Genomic DNA, 27,776 nt, shown 5'->3' on the forward strand with positions numbered 1-27,776 from the left:
AATGTTCTACACCCAAATGTTTTTGTGTAATGGATGGTTAAAATTTTAAGTTTTTCGTATTCGTTCAAAATTTCACACTCATATCTCCATTTGTATTTGTCTAATTTCAATGAATTCTTCACCGAAGTGTAGAGAAAAGATAGCTGTATAACTGGTAGAAATGGCATTTTAGTAGCTATAATAGTAATCGTGATATCGAAGGTTATATTTTCTACGTTTTCCATGTGTGTTTTCGAAATCGTTCGAAATTCAAACGTTTATATCTCTTTTCGTACTACTCGGATTTCAATGAATTCTTTACGGAATTGTAGAGAAAAGATAGCTCTAGAACTGGCATGAATGGTAATGTTCTACACCCAAATGTTTTTGTGTAATGGATGGTTAAAATTTTAAGGTTTTCGTATTCGTTCAAAATTTCACACTCTTATATCTCCATTTGTATTTGTCAGATTTCAATGAATCCTTCACCGAAGTGTAGAGAAAAGATAGCTGCATAACTGGTATAAATGGCATTTTAGTAGCTATAATAATAATCGTGATATCGAAGGTTATATTTTCTATGTTTTCCATGTGTGTTTTCGAAATCGTTCCAAATTCAAACGTTTATATCTCTTTTCGTACTACTCGGATTTCAATGAATTCTTTACGGAATTGTAGAGAAAAGATAGCTCTATAACTGGCACGAATGGCAATGTTCTAAACCCAAATGTTTTTGTGTAATGGATGGTTAAAATTTTAAGGTTTTCGTATTCGTACAAAATTTCAAACTTTTATATCTCTTTTTGTATTTGTCTAATTTCAATGAATTCTTCACCGAAGTGTAGAGAAAAGATAGCTGTATAACTGGTAGAAATGGCATTTTAGTAGCTATAATAGTAATCGTGATATCGAAAGTTATATTTTCTACGTTTTCCATGTGTGTTTTCGAAATCGTTCCAAATTCAAACGTCTATATCTCTTTTCGTAGTATTCGTATTTCAATGAGTTCTTTGCCGCATTATAGAGTAATGATAGCTCTATTACTGGCATGAATGGCAATGTTCTACACCCAAATGTTTTTGTGTAATGGATGGTTAAAATTTTAAGATTTTCGTATTCGTTCGAAATTTCAAACTTTTATATCTCTTTTTGTATTTGTCAGATTTCAATGAATCCTTCACCGAAGTGTAGAGAAAAGATAGCTGCATAACTGGTATAAATGGCATTTTAGTAGCTATAATAATAATCGTGATATCGAAGGTTATATTTTCTATGTTTTCCATGTTTGTTTTCGAAATCGTTCCAAATTCAAACGTTTATATCTCTTTTCGTACTACTCGGATTTCAATGAATTCTTTACGGAATTGTAGAGAAAAGATAGCTCTATAACTGGCACGAATGGCAATGTTCTAAACCCAAATGTTTTTGTGTAATGGATGGTTAAAATTTTAAGTTTTTCGTATTCGTTCAAAATTTCACACTCTTATATCTCCATTTGTATTTGTCTAATTTCAATGAATTCTTCACCGAAGTGTAGAGAAAAGATAGCTGTATAACTGGTAGGAATGGCACTTTAGTAGCTATAATAGTAATCGTGATATCGAAGGTTATATTTTCTACGTTTTCCATGTGTGTTTTCGAAATCGTTCGAAATTCAAACGTTTATATCTCTTTACGTACTACTCGGATTTCAATGAATTCTTTACGGAATTGTAGAGAAAAGATAGCTCTAGAACTGGCATGAATGGTAATGTTCTACACCCAAATGTTTTTGTGTAATGGATGGTTAAAATTTTAGGGTTTTCGTATTCGTACAAAATTTCAAACTTTTATATCTCTTTTTGTATTTGTCTAATTTCAATGAATTCTTCACCGAAGTGTAGAGAAAAGATAGCTGTATAACTGGTAGAAATGGCATTTTAGTAGCTATAATAGTAATCGTGATATCGAAAGTTATATTTTCTACGTTTTCCATGTGTGTTTTCGAAATCGTTCCAAATTCAAACGTCTATATCTCTTTTCGTAGTATTCGTATTTCAATGAGTTCTTTGCCGCATTATAGAGTAATGATAGCTCTATTACTGGCATGAATGGCAATGTTCTACACCCAAATGTTTTTGTGTAATGGATGGTTAAAATTTTAAGATTTTCGTATTCGTTCGAAATTTCAAACTTTTATATCTCTTTTTGTATTTATCTAATTTCAATGAATTCTTCACCGAAGTGTAGAGAAAAGATAGCTGCATAACTGGTATAAATGGCATTTTAGTAGCTATAATAGTAATCGAGATATCGAAGGTTATATTTTCTATGTTTTCCATGTGTGTTATCGAAATCGTTCGAAATTCAAACGTTTATATCTCTTTTCGTACTACTCGGATTTCAATGAATTCTTCACCGAAGTGTAGAGAAAAGATAGCTCTAGAACTGGCATGAATGGCAATGTTCTACACCCAAATGTTTTTGTGTAATGGATGGTTAAAATTTTAAGATTTTCGTATTCGTTCGAAATTTCAAACTTTTATATCTCTTTTTGTATTTGTCTAATTTCAATGACTTCTTCACCGAAGTGCAGAGAAAAGATAGCTGTATAACTGGTATAAATGGCATTTTGGTAGCTATAATAGTAATCGTGATATCGAAAGTTATATTTTCTACGTTTTCCATGTGTGTTTTCGAAATCGTTCCAAATTCAAACGTTTATATCTCTTTTCGTAGTATTCGTATTTCAATGAATTCTCTACGGAATTGTAGAGAAAAGATAGCTCTAGAACTGGCATGAATGGCAATGTTCTACACCCAAATGTTTTTGTGTAATGGATGGTTAAAATTTTAAGGTTTTCGTATTCGTTCGAAATTTCAAACTTTTATATCTCTTTTTGTATTTGTCTAATTTCTTCACCGAAGTGTAGAGAAAAGATAGCTGTATAACTGGTAGAAATGGCATTTTAGTAGCTATAATAGTAATCGTGATATCGAAAGTTATATTTTCTACGTTTTCCATGTGTGTTTTCGAAATCGTTCCAAATTCAAACGTTTATATCTCTTTTCGTAGTATTCGTATTTCAATGAGTTCTTTGCCGCATTATAGAGTAATGATAGCTCTATTACTGGCATGAATGGCAATGTTCTACACCCAAATGTTTTTGTGTAATGGATGGTTAAAATTTTAAGATTTTCGTATTCGTTCGAAATTTCAAACTTTTATATCTCTTTTTGTATTTGTCAGATTTCAATGAATCCTTCACCGAAGTGTAGAGAAAAGATAGCTGCATAACTGGTATAAATGGCATTTTAGTAGCTATAATAATAATCGTGATATCGAAGGTTATATTTTCTATGTTTTCCATGTTTGTTTTCGAAATCGTTCCAAATTCAAACGTTTATATCTCTTTTCGTACTACTCGGATTTCAATGAATTCTTTACGGAATTGTAGAGAAAAGATAGCTCTATAACTGGCACGAATGGCAATGTTCTAAACCCAAATGTTTTTGTGTAATGGATGGTTAAAATTTTAAGTTTTTCGTATTCGTTCAAAATTTCACACTCTTATATCTCCATTTGTATTTGTCTAATTTCAATGAATTCTTCACCGAAGTGTAGAGAAAAGATAGCTGTATAACTGGTAGGAATGGCACTTTAGTAGCTATAATAGTAATCGTGATATCGAAGGTTATATTTTCTACGTTTTCCATGTGTGTTTTCGAAATCGTTCGAAATTCAAACGTTTATATCTCTTTACGTACTACTCGGATTTCAATGAATTCTTTACGGAATTGTAGAGAAAAGATAGCTCTAGAACTGGCATGAATGGTAATGTTCTACACCCAAATGTTTTTGTGTAATGGATGGTTAAAATTTTAAGGTTTTCGTATTCGTACAAAATTTCAAACTTTTATATCTCTTTTTGTATTTGTCTAATTTCAATGAATTCTTCACCGAAGTGTAGAGAAAAGATAGCTGTATAACTGGTAGAAATGGCATTTTAGTAGCTATAATAGTAATCGTGATATCGAAAGTTATATTTTCTACGTTTTCCATGTGTGTTTTCGAAATCGTTCCAAATTCAAACGTCTATATCTCTTTTCGTAGTATTCGTATTTCAATGAGTTCTTTGCCGCATTATAGAGTAATGATAGCTCTATTACTGGCATGAATGGCAATGTTCTACACCCAAATGTTTTTGTGTAATGGATGGTTAAAATTTTAAGATTTTCGTATTCGTTCGAAATTTCAAACTTTTATATCTCTTTTTGTATTTATCTAATTTCAATGAATTCTTCACCGAAGTGTAGAGAAAAGATAGCTGCATAACTGGTATAAATGGCATTTTAGTAGCTATAATAGTAATCGAGATATCGAAGGTTATATTTTCTATGTTTTCCATGTGTGTTATCGAAATCGTTCGAAATTCAAACGTTTATATCTCTTTTCGTACTACTCGGATTTCAATGAATTCTTCACCGAAGTGTAGAGAAAAGATAGCTCTAGAACTGGCATGAATGGCAATGTTCTACACCCAAATGTTTTTGTGTAATGGATGGTTAAAATTTTAAGATTTTCGTATTCGTTCGAAATTTCAAACTTTTATATCTCTTTTTGTATTTGTCTAATTTCAATGACTTCTTCACCGAAGTGCAGAGAAAAGATAGCTGTATAACTGGTATAAATGCCATTTTGGTAGCTATAATAGTAATCGTGATATCGAAAGTTATATTTTCTACGTTTTCCATGTGTGTTTTCGAAATCGTTCCAAATTCAAACGTTTATATCTCTTTTCGTAGTATTCGTATTTCAATGAATTCTCTACGGAATTGTAGAGAAAAGATAGCTCTAGAACTGGCATGAATGGCAATGTTCTACACCCAAATGTTTTTGTGTAATGGATGGTTAAAATTTTAAGGTTTTCGTATTCGTTCGAAATTTCAAACTTTTATATCTCTTTTTGTATTTGTCTAATTTCTTCACCGAAGTGTAGAGAAAAGATAGCTGTATAACTGGTAGAAATGGCATTTTAGTAGCTATAATAGTAATCGTGATATCGAAAGTTATATTTTCTACGTTTTCCATGTGTGTTTTCGAAATCGTTCCAAATTCAAACGTTTATATCTCTTTTCGTAGTATTCGTATTTCAATGAGTTCTTTGCCGCATTATAGAGTAATGATAGCTCTATTACTGGCATGAATGGCAATGTTCTACACCCAAATGTTTTTGTGTAATGGATGGTTAAAATTTTAATATTTTCGTATTCGTTCGAAATTTCAAACTTTTATATCTCTTTTTGTATTTATCTAATTTCAATGAATTCTTCACCGAAGTGTAGAGAAAAGATAGCTGTATAACTGGTAGAAATGGCATTTTAGTAGCTATAATAATAATCGTGATATCGAAGGTTATATTTTCTATGTTTTCCATGTGTTTTCGAAATCGTTCGAAATTCAAACGTTTATATCTCTTTTCGTACTACTCGGAATTCAATGAATTCTTTACGGAATTGTAGAGAAAAGATAGCTCTAGAACTGGCATGAATGGCAATGTTCTACACCCAAATGTTTTTGTGTAATGGATGGTTAAAATTTTTCGTATTCGTTCAAAATTTCACACTCTTATATCTCCATTTGTATTTGTCTAATTTCAATGAATTCTTCACCGAAGTGTAGAGAAAAGATAGCTGTATAACTGGTAGAAATGGCATTTTAGTAGCTATAATAGTAATCGTGATATCGAAGGTTATATTTTCTACGTTTTCCATGTGTGTTTTCGAAATCGTTCGAAATTCAAACGTTTATATCTCTTTTCGTACTATTCGGATTTCAATGAATTCTTTACGGAATTTTAGAGAAATGATAGCTCTAGAACTGGCACGAATGGCAATGTTCTACACCCAAATGTTTTTGTGTAATAGATGGTTAAAATTTAAAGATTTTCGTATTCGTACAAAATTTCGCACTCTTATTTCTCTTTTTGTATTTGTCAGATTTTAATATATTTAATTCTTATATTTACTGGTTTATTTACCATTAATAAGAATTAAGTGAACATTTGAAAATCAAGTAGGTATTAAAATAAATAAATTAAATGAATTTCTATGTTGTAACGTTTAATGAACCTGAGAAATGAGGACGTAGCCATGAAAATATTGTTCCGGATTCTGGATGTAGTTTTGATACTTTTCCGAGCGTTTACAGACTGAAATGAAATCGGAAGCATTCAAAAGCAGATCCCAACTTAGTTTTTCACGAACAAATTTGGATTGCAAGATTTAATTAAGTATGCTGCAATAAAAGTAAGTATGATTGGCTTCCGTACTTTTCACGTAATCTAGGAGAGAAGTACGAAATTATTATTAAATTGAAACCTAAGATGGATACTAGATCTATAAATTATTTTTTAATAGGTATATGTAGACAAACTTATATAATTAAAGTAAAAAAATATATGAAAATGTGACGTCGCAAGTCTTTCTTTTTGTTGCTCTTTTATTTTACCATTACTATTTGATTAAAAGCGATGAAGAATAGCCAGGGGACGCGGCGTTAAACGACCTTACGTGCTCAGAATACTGAATATGTCCAGAACTCATCATTAATCAACTTTTCCAGCTGTACTGGATCGTTCTCTTCGCCAGCCCTCATTTACAGCTGTGTTTTATAATCTACACTGCGTTGTAAAGGAATTTTTATTTGCTGAAATTATTTGTTCAATCAACTTTAATTTTTTACAGATTGATTTTGCAGAAACAAAACAAAAATTAGGTGCATTTATTCAATCTATAAAATTCCAAATTTATTCGGTCTATAAAATTTAAATTAATTCAATAATTTTGAAGTGATTTAGGTTTTGATAAAAACTTTTGAATGAAAAACTAAAATTGATTGATGGGTTATTTTCAGAACATAACTTGAACCAATAGGATATTCATGAGATAAAAGAGTTTCTTTAATTGTATTAAGCTAAAATAAATTTTATGACTTCTAGAAGAATGCTTACACTCCAACTATCATAAGCATTTACTTCAATAGATAAGTGTCATATACTTAACATTAAAGAAACGGTAATGCACTAAGTAGTAATTCGCTGTCCGCCACTTCTTTCATCACTCTAAATGACCTTATATTCTAAATATTGTGGTAAGTAGCTCATCTCCCATGTTTAATCCTATATTTACTCACTAATTTAGAACGCCAACTCGACTTACTCCTTGACAAACTGAGGGTACTGTTTGAGAAGAGATCAAACTGGCGGAATAAAACATAATTACAGCGATCAAAAAGATAAAGTACACATTATCAAGTTTTTCTAAAAACTATGGAAGGAAAACCTCACCGTTCAATTTCTTTTCAAAGAAAAGCCAAAGCTTTTTTGAAAAACCTGTTTTTTTTCCTGTGCGAAAAATTTATTTAAAACAAAAATTAATTAATTTGATATTTGCAATACAATCTCTGTAATGCATCTCCACAAAAAAAAAAAAAATCTAAAAATGTAAGCCGAAAGTGAAAGAGGCAGATTATATTTTTTGGGAGTGAGTAATAAATCAATTAGTACGATCGGGTCAACCATTTTCAATTAAATTTGGGTTAGAGGTAATGAGATAAAACTTAATTGATAGCATTATTGATGGATAATACGAGAAAGGAACTCATACATAGCGACAATTAACAAACATTCATACACCACACTACGGATTCACTATGACTACTGACATGAGCTGTTTCCAACAGCCGGAGCCCCATCTGGTTAGAACTAATACGAATGCATTGTGCTGTATTGCAGATAATTGGTTATGTGACGTACTTACCAAATGTCAATCTTAACCGCTATTGTAACTCCAATATTAATTATTCTAACCACAACAAGCCCCATTTTAAATATAATTAGAATATATAAAAGCTAAAACTGATTGAAAACAGATTGTAAATAATTACTAATTGAAAATATTATTTAATTAACTTTGATATAGGACTATTTTAAAACTTATTAATATTGAATATTGAATGTAACCTATAATGAGTAAGTTGCCTTAATCGAGATTATGAATACCCTTTGGCTTTGCATTTCTGAGTTTCTCAAACTCAATTGACAAATCTCTATTTTTAATCTCCTTAACAAAAGGCAAGAAGTCTCAGCATAATTATTGAAATCGATTATTTCGTTAGGTATACCCTTGGGATCTGTTCAAAGTTTCTGCCCGAACACATCAATCCGATATGCTTAATTAACTAAAATGATTTCTTTTGTTATTTCATCTATCTTTATTCTTACCAGAAGCAAACTCTCCATTTTTTCTTTCAAGATATTACTCTTATTAGTTGCGTATCAAAAAATTGTAGGCTCGTAGAATTCAGGAAACTTCATTCAAGGTATCTCGCATTTTTACAGGTAAAAACGGCTTTGCGGATTTGCATTTTTTTTTTTTTGTGCAGCCAATAAAAAATTATGAAGTACTCACTTTAAGTAGTAATATTTGGTTTGAACTCATAATTTAATTTTAATTAAATAGTCCCAACTTAACAATGTTCCGGGATTCATTTATCACTTTGGGTCGTACTGTTCATTCCATAATCTTGCCTCCGGGATCCATTATGCTAATTTAATGTCGCCACACTGGATACCTGGTCATAAATTGTGTAAACAAAGAAAACAATCAATACAGTTGTAAGAAAATGTAAATACATTTTTAAAATTTACTTCCACTTTTTTTCAAAGATGTGAAATGTAAATAAAGACAAAAAAAATATTATTCAGAATTTATTTTCTCACCAACTGGTTTAAACGAAGTTTTCTCAAAGAAGTAAACAAATAGACGAAAAGAATTTTCTAATAGAAATAATATTTTTAAAAAATATTCAAAATTCATTTTTTATCTTGTATAAACGAACAGCTATTAATTCGAACTTAAATTTTTAAATGCAGCAGACATGAAAAATAAATACATTTGTTTCATACTAATCAGGTACTTTCCGGAAGGTTATTCCCGACTTTACACCTCGTACTTCACCACGGTAAGACATTGCACAATGCACAATACTGCATAGGTTATAGCAAATTAGCAAGGCATAACCTAAACTTATCGCCAAAATACTCGTATAACCTACACTATTAAGTTCTTTCAATTCAATGAAACCTGCCCATTTGTTAAGGTATAAATTGTATTATTATTCTGTTTATTTTATTTGGTGAAGATTATTATTGTTTACTAAATAATAAAGAAGAACGATTTGATACAGTCTTGTTTTTTGTGAAATTGGTATATAATTAAATAATAATATAACTAGGCCCGGAATAGAATGAAATTATAGAAAAGAATTGTCGTTTTGACGGAAAGAACTCGTCTAGTGTGTAGAGAAGAAGCCTTGGATCGATAAAAGGAGACATCCTCATTCTAGAGTAAGACTACCTAAAAGCAGCCAGTCTGTTTTAAGTATTTCATTGTGTCTAAAAATTAATTAAAACTATGCATAAACTTTTCCATTGTTTTGCATCAACAATGCAAACATTAGTGAATTGAAACTTAATTATATTTATTAAAAATGTGGTTAAGTCCGCAGTTATTAATTTTATTTCATAGATTTTGAATAAAATATAACTCTCAGAACATCTGTTGGTACGTACATGAAACATTAAATATGAACTTAGAATTTTGCTGGATGCCACTATTCATTTGTAATCAAACATTTTATTCTAGGGACACTCAAGTTGTATTTCTCTTGGAAGTCAAATCCAAAAGTCTTTTGCAGTCTTATCCTGTGAGAAGCAAGAGAAAGTAAAAAAAAAAAAAGTAAGAAGTGCTCCTGGAAGATAAGGAACAATTTTGTGTTCCATTTTCTGTATCGTCTAACAGTCAAACTGATCTTCTAAAGCCTGTTCAGGCGGAACGGAATGAAACTTTTGTACTTTGCCATTGGCGTGTTATTCCTTTGGGAGATTCCATTCACATCCCTGTCTTGTTTTTAATCAAATTGAATTCACTTTTGACAATTTAAGGTTTTATTGAAATTACCTTTTTATTACTTTCTGTGACTCCAAGCCTCATATTAAGATGCAAGTATTCGGATCCTGTATATTTTCGTTTTTTCGCAGAAGATATCCCCTTAATGTACTTTCCCAAATGTTGAGTACTTATTCATATTTCATTTTTATGCTCAAGAATGTGTATTCATGTTTAAACTTATTTATCTCTATTGGATAAATTATTTGCAGTCTTCAAATATTTTTTTAAATTAGGAAAATAATGCTGGTTGTTATTACACAAAAGATAGAAAATAACAAGTTTAGTAACACTTAATAACTCATTTATTGAGATTTTATGTAGTACAAATACATTTTCTTTATTAAAATGTTTATTTATAATATTGATTTCTCTGCTGTAATACGAAGCAGAGGAATTCACAAGCAAATATTCCCAATCATGTTGTACTATTGTTTGGTGTCAATAATTAGTTTTGTTTGAAGCTAACATTGTTAAGCTGCGGTATTGTCATTATCAGTAATATTGATTCCATAATGTTGGGAGAGAGAGAGAGAGTTACATTTCTGGATGATAAATTTTATGAAAATACATATATCTATTTTGTAAAATTGTATTACAAGAATTGTTCATTATTTTTGGTGACTATTTCATAAACCCAGGAAGAAGAAACAACATAACAGTAAAATGCGTCGTTACTGGTGAGTGATGAGAGGGTCTCGTGATGCTTTGAACTGTTCACCAAGTGAATAGTGCTAAGCTTTAGAGCACCTCTCAAAACTTTACTTTGACTCTCCAATCTTTTTTTTTTGTTCGCAGTTTCAACTTAACGTCACGATCTCTTCTGAATACTTCTGTCAATTCTTCTTTATAACTCATGCAGAGAGGCTCAGAGAGTTTGACTGGGATCCAAAGTGCTTCATTACAATGCCTATACGATAAATGTACTATGCAATTCATATTTTTCTTCTACATGGAAAATGTAAGAATATTAACAAGATCGAAATAATTATTTAATCAGAGTTAAGAATAAGTAGAATCTGGTTAGAAAAACCAAACTACCTAACTGAATATTTGTTTCTACTTCCCGTCTCCAACCAGAATAAATTCCAAGGACACAAAAACTGCACAACACACTATTTGACAGTTTCCAATTATTGGATTATCATTTCAAGGAAAATCTCTGTAAGATTTCCCTAAAACTTATTCCAGTCACAGCAGATAAAACTAAGATATTGAGACACGAACTTTTGAAGAAAAACAAAACAAACAAATTTCAATACTGTATAACTCCAGTACAATTACTGTGAAAATGTTGAAACTTGTCTAACTTGTAAAGGTAGAAATAGTCTACAATTGAGCTAAATTTCATAGCGATCCTACCATTAGAAACTAAGATATGGAGACTCAAAGTTTTGAAGATATACTTCTGATGGCTAAAACTATATTTGGTTTTAGTAATTACTTATCTACTTCATTAAACTATTACTTACAGACAATAAGTTTCAGACTGCTATGTAGACTTGTAATTGTCAAAGTTGCCTTGCTTTCCGTCATTTAAGTGACTTATAATTCTTGCATTCCGGATAGTTTTATACGATAGAATTACTAGCTCGTGTTTAATTTTACTGAAATTTTTCATTTTTTTATAGTCTTTTTTTTTTTTATCTCATTAAGAGATTATTAATAAAATAAATAACGGTATGTTGTAAATTAAGTTTTCATTTAAGTGAGGGATTAAAGATGTTTATGAGAGGCAGATGTGTTGATATTATATTCAACCATTTATATTCTCACTAAAATTTGTGACGTTGATTAACGATATTCAGACTCTATTACAGTAACAAAGACTCAGTGTCTATTATAGTAACATCAACTACAAAATATAGTTACTCTTTTTCCATCTTTCTTCATAATACAAACTTTAATGTATTGTAGTTACTTACAGTTTTGGTTTATAATAAATATTGAAATCAATTCAAGAGAATATTTGTATTTAAATGAAATATAGACAATGTATTTAATGAAAGAGCTTGTAGTATTTTTGCTTTTTTTTTTTTTTAATGTTTTTGATGAATTTTGTTTTTGAATGTAAAGTCAAGCAATGCCTATTTTTTTCCAAATTAAGTTCCATTGGCAGGAGCGGAAGCACTACTTTTTAAATAATGTAGTTCTACCATTTGAGAACGTAGTTCCGGCAGGTCTCTAATTAAAGTTGTAACATCCCATCTCATCTCATCTCTTCAAATATGATCCATAAAGTGATCTGTAAAAATAACTTTTGAAATATAATGAACTAAATGACTGACTCGTCTTTGAGCGAGGTCCAATTATAATCGCCTTTTTCCCCCTTTTAACTAACTTTTGTAGTATTCAAGTTTGTTTAATCAACGATGTCAAACTACATGTCTTAATTAACTTTTAGACTTCCAATGAACGGGGGATTGGAATTATGAGAAAACTGAGTTATTTTCATAGTCTGATAAGGCAGTTTATTTTTTAACCTATAACATTTTAAAAAAAATCCATACAATGAAATACATAATTCTCACCCTCCGAGTTTTTTGTGTTTTGTTAGCATAAAGTTCTCTAATTTTTTTTTTTTTTCACTTTATTTGAATATTTACAACTGCAACAATTGTTGCATCAAGTAAATTTGATCTTATTGGGTCAGTTCACTTGTAAAGTCATGGTTAGAGCAATCACCCACTGGTGAAACTCTTTCACAATGATTTAATCACAATAGATCACTAGGCCACTTCCGCTTCAAACGACGAGGAGGATTATCGGGAAGATGAGGAGAGGAGAGTTGTTGGACAAGAGGATTAGGATGGAATACTAGGAGGCTGTGAAATTTGCGATAGCGAGACTTTATTAGGTCAGTGACGAAAGGGATGTGAAGGTCAGTGTGAATGGTAAGGTTAGAAATGTAGTATGGAGCATTCAGGATTTTCCGTAGGATTTTAGACTGTAGTGTCTGCAAGAGTTTGGAGTTAGAGGGTTTGGTTGAGCCCCACACTTCTGCTCCGTATGTCCATATGGGTCTTAACAGAGTCTTGTAGATTGTCAGTTTGTGATTCAAGTCGAGTTTAGATTTGCGGTCAAGTAGTCTAGTAAGTAGCTTGTAGCGTCTGTTCACGTCTTGTCGTTTCAGTTGAGTATGTGGGTTCCACGTGAGTCTCTTGTCAATGTACAGTCCTAAGTATCGTACTACGTTAGCTCTAAATTTGATGCTGAAATTTAAATAGAAATTTATACTTCTTCATATCTACAATTGCGTTTTGTTAAATGAGTATACAAATTTATGATTATCTTAAATATTTTTGTAATAATTATGTAAACTGTAACAAATACAAACTTTATTATTGTAGTAAAAAAAAGTATTTTGCCTTCTAGCAAGTCTAAGGATTTTATTTGTCAACTTTTCTAGATTTACTTAAAGATAAAGAATCCGAGCAGCCTTTCACAAATAATAAATAATACGTCAACTGAGAATAAACATGGGAACTATTTTAGAGTAAAGATGGAAATATGGTAAAGACGACCTCTTACATTCCCCAGAGATAATGTCGTTATTAACTCTGTTTGTCGATCGAAGGGCAATTAAACATTATTGAATATTTTTACAACGGTTTAAAGAGAACTTCTTGGAGCAACGACTGAGCAGACAAATCTCCTAATTTAAAACTTTAGTTTCACTAAAAATAAATCAATAAAAGTTAATCAAGTATTTATTATTTTCTGTACTTTTTAATATTCTTGGCTTCCTTTTTTTTCTGAGTACTATCTTCAGGGTCGTTCTCTGTCTATAAGGCATAGTGGCATCAGAATACAACACCAATTTGGTATCGATCGTTAACCATTAAATTGACATTGAGTGGGGGCTTAGCAATAGTCTTGGATTAAAAAAGTCCTTAGAATACACTTTTGGGATACCTCCACAATCAAAGGCAGATTTCCGAACAAGCACTGGAGGCCTTAATTCTCATGTTTAGAAAGTTTTATGTACTGTTAGGATTTAATGTGTAAATTTGGATAATTCTTTATGTTTTGTATCACTACTATCTGTAAATTTTTTCTCCATAGTGAATCTAAGGCATGTTATAATAATAAGTCTAAAATTGCAGTAAGAAAGCCTCGATATCAAGCAAGTTCAAATGTCGACGCGCAATAATAATATTACAACAAATTTCCTTTATCTCCTCGCTGCTGTAGAATCTCTCTCACTCTCATCTTGTGGAACGTGAATGGATTAATGCGTAGAACGTTTATTCCGTTACTTTCGTACCTTTGCGCAATTCCAGTATCGTCACGGCCCATTTATTATTGCTAGTTCCCAAAATATTAACCTCCAAATAGGGATTCATTCAGGGAGAATATTGTAAATTTTATGTCTAATATAATTTTTTGAAACTCTCATCAAATTGAAAGTAATTTTATGGAGGTCGAATGAACTTCTGTAAAATAGTAAAAGACTAAAGTTTTCGAAATGCTAATTGCCTACAATAAGTTTATAATATTGTAGAAATATAAAGTTTCTTAATTTACAATTACGATGGATAAATGAAGTATATATCTTCTTTTTTTTTAATTTAAAAACAAAATTTATCAGTTAACTAAGAATAGTTAAGACTGCTATAAAAAGTTAAGCCTAAATTAGTTGTGAATAGTCAACACGGAACTTAATAAAAGTCTCCTGCACTAAAACAAGTCTACAATCAAATGAGTTGATAATAGCTTCTGTTAGAACTTTGAAGTTGGTTTTCATTTGAAGTTCATTCATTCTTTCCTACATCAGCGTGCAATGCATCCCAAAGTAGTTATTCAAAGGAAGTATGGCATTTTCCGTTACTGTGAGGAAAACTCTTTGATAAAATTTATGCCAAAGAAGCATCATTCGTATTCTTCCCTCTTTGCCCTATTTTATCTTAGCACAAACTTTCAAGAGCGTTCAATGTGCCTTGATTCCTTGCGTCTATTTCTCTGGAACGCTCTTTAATCTACATAAAGGAATACGAAATACATTGCTTTACATTACTATTTTACAGAGCACACCACAACCTTCGATCTTTGCTTCCTTCATTACAACAGACAATTCGACTTTCCTGCTCTTATTGTAGCTTATTTATGGCATGTAATTTCCTTTATAATGTGTTATTTTGTTAAGTACTTGTACCAGCTGTTACCAACAAATAGTTGATGCACTACTGGCTTACTCTTAGTTTAGTCATATTCCCGAGACCGCATCTACTCTTGAATTCCCCAGAAGCTACAAACCTCAGTTAGAGGCCCCAAGTATAAGAATACGAAAGCGAAACTTCCACACTTCCATTTGAGCATTTTATTCCAATCAGTAACTAGAAGAGTTCAACTGTTCTCTATAAGAACTTGCTCGGAACTTCGTTCTTTAATAATATTAAATTTACGGTTTTCATAAACGATTTACGTGCAGCTCATGTGATATAATTGAAAGAAACAAAAATTTATTTTAACTGTTTTTTGCGACCGTGCAACTACTTTTATTGCAAATTACTGTTTGAATTAAACTAAATGAGAAGAATGAGGCACATTTCTTGACTGGGAGAGCGATTTATAGATGTACTAATAGGCACTGTAATTTTAGACGGCTACTGTAGCTACAACCAGTTCTTAGGTCTGTCCAATTTTTTAATTTATAAGTAATTAGTAATGTTCTATAGGTAATAGGTTACTTTATATTTCATTAGATGTTAACTTTTTTTGAATTTCTGATGGTACAAATATAATTCTAGATAACAGTGTTATTATTGCGGGTACCCGAAATGGTGTTTTCTATTTATTATAATTATTTTATTTCACTTTAATAATTAACATTAACTGTAATTCGTTTTTTGGGTCTAGAAAAAGAGCCCAAGCAAATGAAAAAAAAACAACAAACTAATTGTCAGTAGAATAAGAAGGAAAGGAAATTGAACAGAGTTTTCAATAAACACTGCTACTTTATGCAAATTACACCACAAGTAATTTCTGGAGTCTTGTCTTAAATTAACCATTATTTAAAGTAGGCTAAAAGCAAGACAACTCTGAAAGACAGTTTCTTTCCATATAATTCGAAAGAGCTAAAAAGTAATTTTCTTTTTGCTTCTTTTTACTAGACGTTTTTAAAATTTCCAAAATGGAATTTTCACTCAATATGTTGCTTTTTTACGATTTTTATAATATTAAAAAATTTGGAACATATACACTGGGCCAAAAAAGTCTGTGAACACTAACCTAAATTTTATTACTTTTATTATTATCTTATTAGAAACTTCTTTTATTTTCAAATGAAATATACTATTCGATAGAGAGAAACCAGAGTTTTTCATTTTATATTCAATCTTTTATTTTTGTTCAGCAGGAATATCACAATTAAATGTTTAACAAAACAACACCCCAAACGAATGCAAAAAAAGTCTGTGAACAGCTGTATAAATATGTAAAAACATTAAGATAACAAACAGAAAAACGATTGAATAAAGTTTCAAAGTTCTCTATTGTATTGTAGAAACCACTACAGTCAGTTTTGTGAATAAATAATCTAATTAGTACATATTTAACCACTAATATGGAAGTTCCCAGACCAATTCGAGAACTTATTGTGACGTTGCGAAATGAAAGAAAAAGTATTCGAGAAATAGGGAAGATAGTTCAAAAAAACCCTTCAACGGTGCATAATATAATTAAAAAGTACGGAAATTACGAAAATGTGATTAGTAGGCCACGCAGTGGGCGGCCACCAAAACTTAATTCCTTTCATAAACGATTCATTTCAAGAAGAACCCAGGACAAGCGCTCAAAAAATCAGTCAAGAATTATCAAGTGATTATGGTGTAAGCGTAACACCTCAGACAATTAGAAATAAATTACATGAATACGATTATTGCGGTCGAGTCCCAAGGAAAAAACCTTTTATCAATAAAATAAATCGTAAGCGTCGATTGGATTTCGCGAAAGAATATGTTTCTAAGCCTTCTAGTTTCTGGGAAACCGTAATCTTTTCAGATGAGTCGAAATTCAATGTTTGTGGGTCTGATGGACGACAAAAAGTGTGGCGAAAACGAAATGAAGCTATGAAAATGAAAAATATAAAGCCAACTTTTAAGCATGGGGGAGGCAACATTCTCGTGTGGGGTGCATGAGTGCTAAAGGAGTGGGCAAGTTAGATCTAATTAATGGTATGATGGACCAATATGTGTATGTGGATATATTAAGACGCAATTTAAGAGAAAGTTCAAAAAAATTAGGTTTGGAGGGAAAGTTTGTCTTCCAACAAGACAATGACCCGAAACATACCGCACTAAAAACTCGGGAATGGCTTTTATATAATACACCCCGGCGCCTAAACGCCCCTCCACAATCGCCAGACCTTAACCCAATTGAACATTTATGGGATGAAATCAGCCGCCAAATAAATAAAAGAGAAATAAGAAACCGTGAACAACTAAAAAACGCTATTCTAGAAGAATGGAATAAAATTCCAACATTGACGACCACAAAATTAGTAGGATCGATGAAAGCTCGCTTGTTGGAAGTGATTAGGAACAAAGGAGGTCCTACAAGTTTTTAAAATTTATAATACACGTACAATGTGTAAGAATGATTTATTTCTGCAAAGTGTTCACAGACTTTTTTTGCATTCGTGTGTGGGGTTGTTTTGTTAAACATGTAATTGTGATATTACTGTTGAACAAAAATAAAAGATTGAATATAAAATGAAAACTCTGGTTTCTCTCTATCGAATAGTATATTTCATTTGGAAATAAAAGAAGTTTCTACTAAGATAATAATAAAAGTAATAAAATTTAGGTTAGTGTTCACAGACTTTTTTGGCCCAGTGTATAATGCTGTCTTTCCAGTAATGAACATTTAGGGCTAGAGAGGTTATGTTTTACTTGGCTTTAAACTTAAAGAATAGTCTGACTGCATTGCCCTACAGAACTATCTATCGGTCCACCGCAGCACTATACATGTTCCTAAAATTTTTAACCATAAAATCAAGTAAGAACAATACTTACCAATTTCCTGAAAGTGATGACCACCTCCGATAATATTTCGCTAAGACCCGGCAAACTGGCCATACTTTTTCAAATAGAATTAGTTGCAACAACTCGTGAGTGTAATCAGACAAAACTGGAGGACTGCCAAACCAGAAGAAGTCTCAATAGATCCCAGGCATAGGTCGCCCCAACTTTTCATTAGAGAGTAGTGTGTGAAAACTACAGAAAAACAACTCATTCATGATTTCGATATAACTCTCTGACATCAAAAACAAACTAAAATCTGTCTTAGAACTGGAATTCTGCTATGAATATATTTATATAACATAAAATAAAATTCGTCAGCTGGAATCATACAATAATAAAGCTAAAGGCTAACAATAGGAGGTTTGAAGATCAAGAAGATTAACTCTAGCATTCTAATTTAAGAATATTTCGAACATTATTTAAGAAACCCTAGAACTTGAATTAGAAACCGTTGCATGCAGTAAAGTTAAATTTTTTACTTTATTTAAAAAAAAAAATACTTAAGGCAGTAATATTATCCTTATTTATTGACTATTCTAACAAAAATAAATTTTCTAAGTTGGTTTAATGTGAAAAGTGTGGGCGGCTGAAATAGTGAGTTGAGAAACAAAGGGTGCCCCGGAAATTTGAGGACGGAAACAGTAGGGAAGCAATTATCTCTAGTGGCAATAGTACTCTGGAACTCGTGGCGCTATTTAGTGGTGTAAGTTATACTAAGAGAAAAGGGAAAGAAGAGACCCATAATCAGAAGAAACAAATTGTCTTTGTTTGTAGACATGAACATGTTAGCTATTTAAGTTTTGTTAGATTTATAACTCCTGTAAATACTTATTTCCTGTTTTTTTATTTATTTAAAACTGAATTTTAAGGTTCTTTTAATTAAAAAAAAACTTCATGATGTTCTGCCTGCCATACTTATTATTATGATGAAACTACATTCTCTAAAGTTAAAAACTTTAGATCCTTATCCAGCCTTATTGTTGCGTTATCCGGTCTCATTCCTACAGAAGGAATGAAAGAAAAGATTGCTGGACTGGCGGACAATGTGTTTTTTCAGCTTGCAGACGATCAGATTACTAATCACTCCAGCTCATCAAAATAAAAACATTTAAATAAATGTTTAATAATAATAATAATAATAATAATACCGAAATAGGGACAAGAAGTCAATTACAGCAAATCAAAATTCCAAGTTAGATGCATCTAGGAACAGAACATATAGGACTTTTTTTTATCCTTAACTGGAGGATCTTCTGTCTATCGAATTGTGGATACTTTCATCTTGGATATATGTTCGGGTCATCTCAAAACACCCAAGATTAATTTCGGGCACCACTCGTTCGAATGCAGTCTGTCAATTCACATTCTTCGAGCTCTAAGATAGCCATTTATTTTGTGGGAATTCCACTCTTTAGGTTTTCTAAATAACTTTACTAATTAGGATTTCTTTTTTTTTTTCAAAAAATTCTCGGTAAATATTTTTTATTGTTCAAATGAACTACTTTAAAAATTAAAATTCTATGCTTATCATTTTTCAGAGAATCAATAAATTTTGTTTTTACAAAAGAGGTTCTAAATATTCACCCAGATGTTTTGCCCACTACCTATAAATAACTTTACATTGGCTTGAACTTAATTTGACTTAGAAAAACTACTGGAAACCAAAACGCTGAAGAAGCATCATAGAAAGTTGTTTCAAAAAGTTTCTTGTAGTAGAAACTGTAATGTACGAGTTAAAAGAAAACACTCAATCCAACTTGCAGGCAATGTCCTGTTTCAATATTTCATTTCCAACATAAACTTATAATGAAGATTTAACTTTGCAACCAACAAAGTTATATTGATTAGGTACTATTTAATATTCATTGGCAAACTAAAGGCTTTAGAAAATTTGGAGTAAGTTTGAATTTGTTTAAATGTATTTTATGAAGTCCATTCAATTTGTATGTACTAAATTAGACTATTTTTAGAACACGTAATAAACTAAATTAATCATAAAAATTAAATGTGGTCTCTTTCGAGTCCATAATGAAGGAAATATCTTGGGAACTGTGAATGCTAATTCGAGTTGCCTCCAAATAAAACTAGCCACATAAAAGTCTATCTCTTTCATCTGTACAAGTAAATAGCTTTTAGATGGTTTCTAGGGAATTAAAACGCAAAGCTTTCCTATAAAATGGCCCTTAAGTGGTTATAAGGTTGTGTGCCATATGTAATTAAGATCTATTTAATGTATGGCCAGGATTTCAAGCTTTGTTTTTCGAGCTGGAACTCTTAATTACCCTGTTTGGTCCTAAAGAGTTTGATAATTAGACGCCCTATTGAGTTTACTAATTTTACTGACCGCAATACATTTTAAGGCACCCTAGAAAGTTTTTTCTTAAAAATCAATAAAATTTTACGAATTAAATTAAGGGATTCAAGAAAATAGAGAATTGTAATAGATGGGAAAAAATAATGTTAATTTTCTCAGATTTTGTAAGTAATGCTTGATGAATAATGGTACAAAAAAAAGAATAATGGTTTCTTGAGTAAATTATAAAATTTGATTGAAAATCCATCTCATTAAATATTAGATAATTAATATTCAGCAAGTAACCAGATAATTGGATAATATTAAAATTTTAGCACCCTCATTTCTCTTAAATTTGGTAAGAACTCCCTTCCATTAAAGTCGACTTTTAAAATTTCTCTAGGGTAAGCAATATAAACATGGGATGCTGGGAACGAAGAATGCAAGATGACTTTCATTGCCCGGAAGCGATGAACAGCTGCAATAACCATTTTAAGAGATGCCACCATCTCCCACAGAATTTTGAACCCATTTTAACTTGGTACCTATTAGACTTGTAAAGTTAGTGTAGATCGAACTAAAGTGCTTAGCGCGCTATCTTTAGGAGTGGGTGCTTGCCCTGTCAGAACGCTAGAGGGTTTGTTGAGCCGGTGAACGGTGAACCGCAAGTCCCTATCACCTGGGTCTCTTCAACATGGTCGTCTACTTTTGTAATTTAGTTAGTTAGTAAAACATCTGAGGACAAAATAACGTGTAAATTAACTTTCCATTATAAACTTACCTCTTTAATACTTCTTGTAAATAGCTGTAAAAAAGAAACAAACGGGAACAACTTGGCAAAGTATTTTTATAGTACATAACTTTCAACTTTTTGCACACATGAATACTAATTTGTTTTGTGATCATTTGCGCAGTATTAGGACTTATTATTTATATTTTATCACAATATTATTCCAGAATGGTTTCTTGGTTCTGGAAAGGAGTGCAGCGAAAATAGGATGAATAATTAGCCAATAAAAAACTTAAGTATTTGGGTACCGGTCCTAATGAAGAGCACCTTGCGATAAAGTGCATTTTGGCATTCACATGTTCGGAAAGTTAGTCGTTTTATCTTTCTAGTTACCAGCAGTCGTGTATCTTTCCTTTAGGGTTTTTGGTGTTTCTTCTCTGCTGATCAGAGGTGAATGAATTTTTGCGGGTTTACAAGTGAATACAAAATAATATGGAAACAACACCGTGAAAACTTTTAATGTTACAGATACACTCAATTAAACACAATATAAAATAAAAGGAACTTCTAAATTTCTTTTGCAATAAAAAGAAACAAGTAAAAATGGCACACAGTTTGAAAGAATATTATATCACTGATACTAGTTAGGTTACTCTATAACCTTGTTGCATATTGATATGTCTACATCGACCCGTCATTACTAGATCGATTATTTGTCACTACAGGTTCAAGGTTGAGCCTTCCCAAAAATATTTACGCAAAATGAAAACGTACCTTTTGTTGGTCTCTCATAACAATCTGTAATCAGCAAACAAATGCTCTTATGATAAAAAAAAAAAATTTTGAATGACTAAAAATCGATGAAGGCTGAAAATTCAAATGGCTAGTGCTTTAAGCAGCCTCCTGCTTTGTCCACCTTAGTTGTGAGTACTGCTTGAAAGTATTGAGGGTCTAAAAGCTACCTTCCAAGTACCTCTGTAGATTGTTCATTTATTTAGTACATCCTTCCTTTCACAGTTTCTCATTAAAGAAACTTGGCTAGCGATCTATGTAGCCTTAAAGCCACTACGCGCCAGTAATATATTATTGTAGAGGAATGCCTAATGAGACGTTAGAGTTGCAATAGTGTTGACTTAATTGGAGATCGTGTTTTCACAGAGCTTGTGGCTTTCAACTTATTCTCTTATTTTTTGATACATGTCGGAATAGTTCTTGATAGTTGTAAAAAGATGAGAGTCAGCACAGATAAGAACTCTTTGACTCTCTATAAAAATCCTAAGCCGTTCAGGATATAGAAAAGAGTCTGTTGCTTTGGCGGTTTTTAATAAGAAAAGAAATGCAAAACAAAGAGTATACATTTCAAGCAAAATACTTTTGCAGTTAAACGGAAATGTGAGCCCTAGAATACCTGTTTCATATATTTAATAAATATTTCACAACTTGTGAGGCCATAAAAAATAATTGTGAAATCACTTTCATCTTGTGTATGAAATTTAACTAATAATAATAATAATAATAATAAATTGTTTATTAATCTTTAAATTATAAAATTTACATAATGAACAAAAAATAAACCTTAAACAGACGAAGTGCATGGACATAGTCCATCTGCAGAGTTGCACTAATTATGAGTCATACAATCTATTGAATTTCACAAAATACATTATAAAAAATAAAATGTAAAATTAATACAAATTATAAATTCTGTTTGTACAAAAATAGTGAAGAAAGAAAAATAAAATAAAAATACCCTTTTTTACATACACACCCAATTAATAATTGAATTGTTGGATTAACATTTTTCTATAATTACCAGCTGAACGGATAAATTTATTTAACAATAGCCAATCTTTTCCATTTAATTGATCTATTAGTTCTGCCATGCTTAATTCTACTTTGCCAAAACACCTGACTCTAAATTCCCTCATAATTGGGCAAACCGCTATAAAGTGATAAACATTCTCCACAGCCCCCAAATTACACATGGAACAGTAATGCTGTGCCTCTGTACGCGTTATGTTGTAATTTAATTTAAGAAGCTGCCCTCTTGCTTTAAAAATATTACTCATTAGATAAAAATTATTGTCATCAGATATATAATGCTTATCCAAACTTAATTTAAGCTCTTTGTACAGAGAGTGAAAGGTTGAATGGAAAGCTTTTTTTAGACATTCATCTTTAAACTCTTGATTTATTTTCTCAAACAATCCATTCAACGAATCGACCCCATCTTTCCCAGTAATATATTTGTCAAAGTCAAAATTAAATTTAGCAAAAAGAGAAGAGCAAGCATCATACCAATAAATTTTCTTCTTGACGATTTATGAAATTTAACTAAATCACCACTAAGCGAATGCTCAATAATTTTGTAGGAAAATTAAACCAAAAACACGATATTTTGTCCGCAGTGAGTGTAAAGAAATTTTGGAATAATGAAACTTTGATTCTGAAGTATAAAGTGCTATAATTAGTGGCCGGTACTAGTATAGCGTAAGTATGCTGCGCTCCCCAACTTAGTCATAGACAGCTTTCAATATTTTTGAAGAAAGCAGGGTCACTACTATCTTTAATTCATACCATTTTGTTTGTACGTGTGTTTTGTGGGTGGATTCATTTTTTTTTTGAAAGCATTGTCCATTTATGCGGTATGTTAAAGGGTCATAAAGTTGGTTCGCCATCAGTCCCCTAGAATAAGGTACGCAGAAAAATTGTTGGCTCCGAATGTTCATCTTGAATTAGCAGTCTTTTAGTATAAACAACTGCAAAATGTTTAAAAGTTAACAATTGTTGATAATTTTCCGATCAAGACACTAGAGGGCAGTTTTCAATACAGCTAACCACCTCTGACCTCATTTATTTTTGTTTGTTTGTACATCTTACGGCAAGAACTGCTTTCACGGTTATATCAATACATTGAACAGCAACTCTGATTGTATTGCATTTCTTCAACACATTTTTCTAAATTTCATTCTTCGGCACTTTCTTACCCTGCACTCGCTTATTTCTTTCTCTCCCACACACCAAAAGTCCATCTAAAGAATCAAATGATACAACATCTACACAGTTTGCTATTCACTTTTTCCATTCAGACGAACTAGGTAGATTCTAGAAAGAAAATAAAAAAAAAAATTGACGCCAATGGACCACTAACATAGTTTTCCAGATAGTTGGATAATCGCCAACTAAATGTTCACATTGTTTTGAACAGTTTTCCTTACTATTGTTTTGCAAAGTTATTCCTAACTTCTATCAAAAGTAACCTATTTTCTTATTACTGCACTATAAGGTGTTGCCAATGTTCAAAATAGTGTGAAATACTCATGTGACTACCGCTTGCAATATTTTTCCAATATTTAATCTTTTTTAATACTGCTGCACTCGTGTCTCGATACTAACTCCAATATATAACCATATATATATATATAAAAAGCTACATAACTCACAAGCCAAATAAATTAATTCAGATATGTATTGTAATTTAATCCAGTTTCTAATAACTATTGTTTACTGTAAAAAAAAAAAATAAATAAATATTCTAGTTACAAAAATATATGTTTGAGTATTAGTAATATGGTATCAATAAAACCGCATGTTACCAGCAGAATTTAAAGTTAGTCCATAATCCTTGTTATGGTCTACTTAACAAAGCCTTCTCTCGCCATGTGCAGTTAGTACAGCACACTCTTTCACAGTTTTAATCCTATTTTGCTTCGCTTACACTAATTTTTTACTCCTGCATAGTTAGTTTCCTCACCCTCTTAAGCTTTTTTTTTTTTTAAGTACGGGCTTTGTGACTTAGTAAAATATGGATGGACAAAAATTGTTCTTTAGGAGAGGTTTAGCATTTTGTTAACTACAATTACTAAACTTCTTTTTATTTTCTGGTTTTTAAAGTTTTTTTGGGGGGGCAATTAGTACTTTTCTGGTTCATTTTTAAGTATAATTCTAAGTTTACTTTTTTGTCTTCCAGCTTTTTGCAGAAAGACAGATTTTTTTCAGGGTATGATTGTGTACTGCGGCTCTAAAGATTCATATTCCACTCAGTGACGCTTTTTTTTGGAACACTTAACATTTAAGAAAAACTGAACTGTTTAGCGATCACTAACAATAAAATGTTTGAAATCTACACAGCATGCCTTCCTCCCTTAGGAAAAGTATATGCCAATAGTTATAACATGATAACCATGATACCAACTGGGAAACACTCTTTAAAAAGTTCATTACGATAAAGGGCCCATCAGAGAAAAATACAAATAGTTTTAAAAACCTTTAAATGATTTTTAAGTTTTGCTCAATACTTTTTCAAAAAATACTAATGTATTTCTTCTATAGCTGTTTTATAAAATAACGTTGCTTATTTTCGAAATCTTATCAAAATATATTTCACCTATGAAAGTAGGTCATAAGTAGTAAGTAGTATTTGTAGTTTCATTCAAGGTAATATAAATAATAGTAATAATATTGTAACCAAGGATGTACAATGAGTGTGATGAATCAACAATAGCAACTTCAATATCTTCTCTCTTTATTAAATCGTAGTCAATAAATTTTATATTAAAACAAGAATTCTGTAAATAACTGTTCCTATATTGGCAGTAATATTACACAAAGGATATTTGTACTGTAGTCTCCCATCTGGTCTTATTGGTTCGACAAAAAGGACTTTTAATTAAAAGGTTATTCTCTTCTTTTAAGATAATAGTAATACTATTTATAATAATAGTAAGATGATAGTAATATTTACGCAATGTGACAAAATTTTAAACATTCAATAACAACATTAAGTTCACCTTGTTACAGACCTACAAAATTAATGTCTTTATTTTATTGAAAATATGTTTTTCTCTGATTGGTTCAAAATTGAGGTAATTTTTTGCTATCAACCCAGTTCTGTGAGACAGGGAAATTGGGAGATCCATCATATACCTAGCTGACTCAGCTTAGATGATATCTACCATGCTTCCTTTGAATTTTCTGGACATCAAAGACGAAAAGGTTAACATTTCAGAGCATGGTTGGAATCTTGTTTTCTGTTAGAGATTATAGAGAGGAGTGCTACTTCGAAAAAACAGTAGTAAGGAAAAATCTAAAGAAAATTTGTCACAACTGTAAGAGCTAAAGTGAAATAATGTCAAATGCGATGTCGTGGAGGATAATTTAGTTTTTCTCTCTGGAAAAATCCAGCTTTATTGTTCTCTTACTATCAGAAGATAAATAATTTAATTGCTTCGTAGTACAATTCTTATCCAGCTTACAGATAAATATCACTTACTTTTTCTAATTTATATGAGCTCTTTTTAATCACATTGCTGAATATTAAGTATAACAATATAGTAATTGTGTTAAACTGTTAAACACTTAATATTGCTTGTTTACATAATTACTAGATTTTCCTGATTAATTTCATTTACAGAATTTTCCCACTTGGTAATGAACGACGATAAAATTAATTGAGACAATTTGTTTAATGATGAGAGAGCAGAGGATTAGTTTTGGGAAGTTTGACAAAGTCAACTTTAGTTTTGAAATGATTTTATTGATTTATGGTAGTAATTTATTTTTAAGAATTATATAAATCTTAATTATAGAAATATAAATATTGTAGATTACTGTTGCAAAACCAATTTGGGAAATAATAAATTACCAACTGTGTAAATTATTACAAGTAAATGTATGTTTGTGTAATTAATGAAACTGGCTTGATTTACTTGGATGGTAATCAACTAGTGATGGATTTAAGGTCGAGGGGATTTCGGCGTTTGAAGCGATTCCAGGGAGGGACTTTGAAACGGCTTGCGATGAAGAATTTCAGTCTGTTAGCGGCTTAGTGTGGAATCTGTGTTAAGAAATTTTCCAGCGATTTGACGAAAGCTCTAAGTGAACTTTGAATTTTCTGGACATCAAAGACGAAAAGGTTAACATTTCAGAGCATGGTTGGAATCTTGTTTTCTGTTAGAGATCATAGAGAGGAGTGTTACTTCGAAAAAACTGTAGTAAGGAAAAATCTAAAGAAAATTTGTCACAACTGTAAGAGCTAAAGTGAGTGCATCTTTTCGTAAGGAGGGCCTTCCTTACCTCTTAATTAGTGAGGGAAACTGGTTTTTTAAGAGTAGAACCATTTCTTCATCACATTTCTTTCATTACAAAGAGGAAAAGCAAATTCATTTTATTGTGTATTTCCTCATTAACACGTTTAAGAATCTATGATTAAGAACAGGTTTCGAACACAGTTCCACATGCGTCTGAGATTATTACCCTCGCCTCTAACTACTCACCAATGGTCCCTTATTTTTTGGTACTTAATGGTACTGTTACTATTATTTCAGATGTTAATGCGTATGGGGAAGGTTCAAAATCATTGCGACCTGCCACTTCTGTTGTAGATGGCCATAGAAAATGATCTCCAGCAGCTGGAGTTAGAGATTATAGATGTGGTTACTACGTTGATGTGGGAAGGTACCTCTGAAGGTCCCAAGTAAAAATCGATAGTGTTAGTGATTAGAGTGTAGGTTGTTTTCCTACGCTAGAAGGTACTATACGCTCATCACAGAAGGGTAATGGACACACAAAAAGTTTATTTGAGGTTTTCACAGGCCAGTCCTTCCATCTACAAATTTCCAAATATAATTCTGTTAGTCAGGATATGAGTGACACTATAAGAGCTATCTTTCAAATGAGGTATTTAACACTAACTCATACATTTCCTAAAAGTGACATTGATAAGCAGTGATGGCCTCAACCAGCCATCGGAATGTGCATT

The 27,776-nt window shown here is 31.4% G+C and overlaps 1 protein-coding gene and 2 long non-coding RNA genes across 8 annotated transcripts in view; 1 reads left to right on the plus strand and 2 right to left on the minus strand.

The window, feature by feature from the left end:
* LOC141450766 (43 kDa receptor-associated protein of the synapse homolog) overlaps nt 1–27,776 on the minus strand; it is a 129,435-nt gene that overhangs the window by 26,598 nt on the left and 75,061 nt on the right. For 2 of the 5 annotated variants that reach the window (XM_074121580.1, XM_074121564.1), the window contains exons 1-2: nt 8,742–8,985; nt 8,244–8,593 (exon numbers count right to left, since the gene is read on the minus strand). The exons of 1 other annotated variant lie outside the window; for it this stretch is intronic. Coding sequence is in view for 1 of the 4 variants with exons in the window: in XM_074121547.1 (XP_073977648.1) it covers nt 21,068–21,192 (125 nt within the window). In the remaining 3 variants the exon portion in view is untranslated. Of the gene's footprint in view, nt 1–8,243; nt 8,594–8,741; nt 8,986–21,067; nt 21,655–27,776 lie in introns of those variants that run through there. 2 more of the 5 variants (XM_074121589.1, XM_074121547.1) reach the window with 2 other exon arrangements.
* LOC141451154 (uncharacterized) lies at nt 9,059–13,393 on the plus strand. 2 transcript variants are annotated; one of them, XR_012456556.1, is made up of 3 exons: nt 9,059–9,585; nt 9,667–10,930; nt 13,379–13,393. It is a non-coding gene; the product is annotated as an uncharacterized lncRNA (long non-coding RNA). The 2 variants fall into 2 exon arrangements; XR_012456561.1 differs by lacking the exon at nt 13,379–13,393 and having other exon boundaries at nt 9,063–9,585; nt 9,667–10,649; nt 10,768–13,335.
* On the minus strand, nt 11,990–21,057 carry LOC141451168 (uncharacterized). Its single transcript, XR_012456569.1, has 2 exons — nt 17,985–21,057; nt 11,990–12,214 (listed from the first exon to the last, which is right to left on the minus strand). It is a non-coding gene; the product is annotated as an uncharacterized lncRNA (long non-coding RNA).

This window comes from Rhodnius prolixus, unplaced genomic scaffold, assembly GCF_049639745.1.
Source record: "Rhodnius prolixus isolate KJV_2025 unplaced genomic scaffold, Rpr scaffold_1, whole genome shotgun sequence".
Classification (NCBI taxonomy): domain Eukaryota; kingdom Metazoa; phylum Arthropoda; class Insecta; order Hemiptera; family Reduviidae; genus Rhodnius; species Rhodnius prolixus.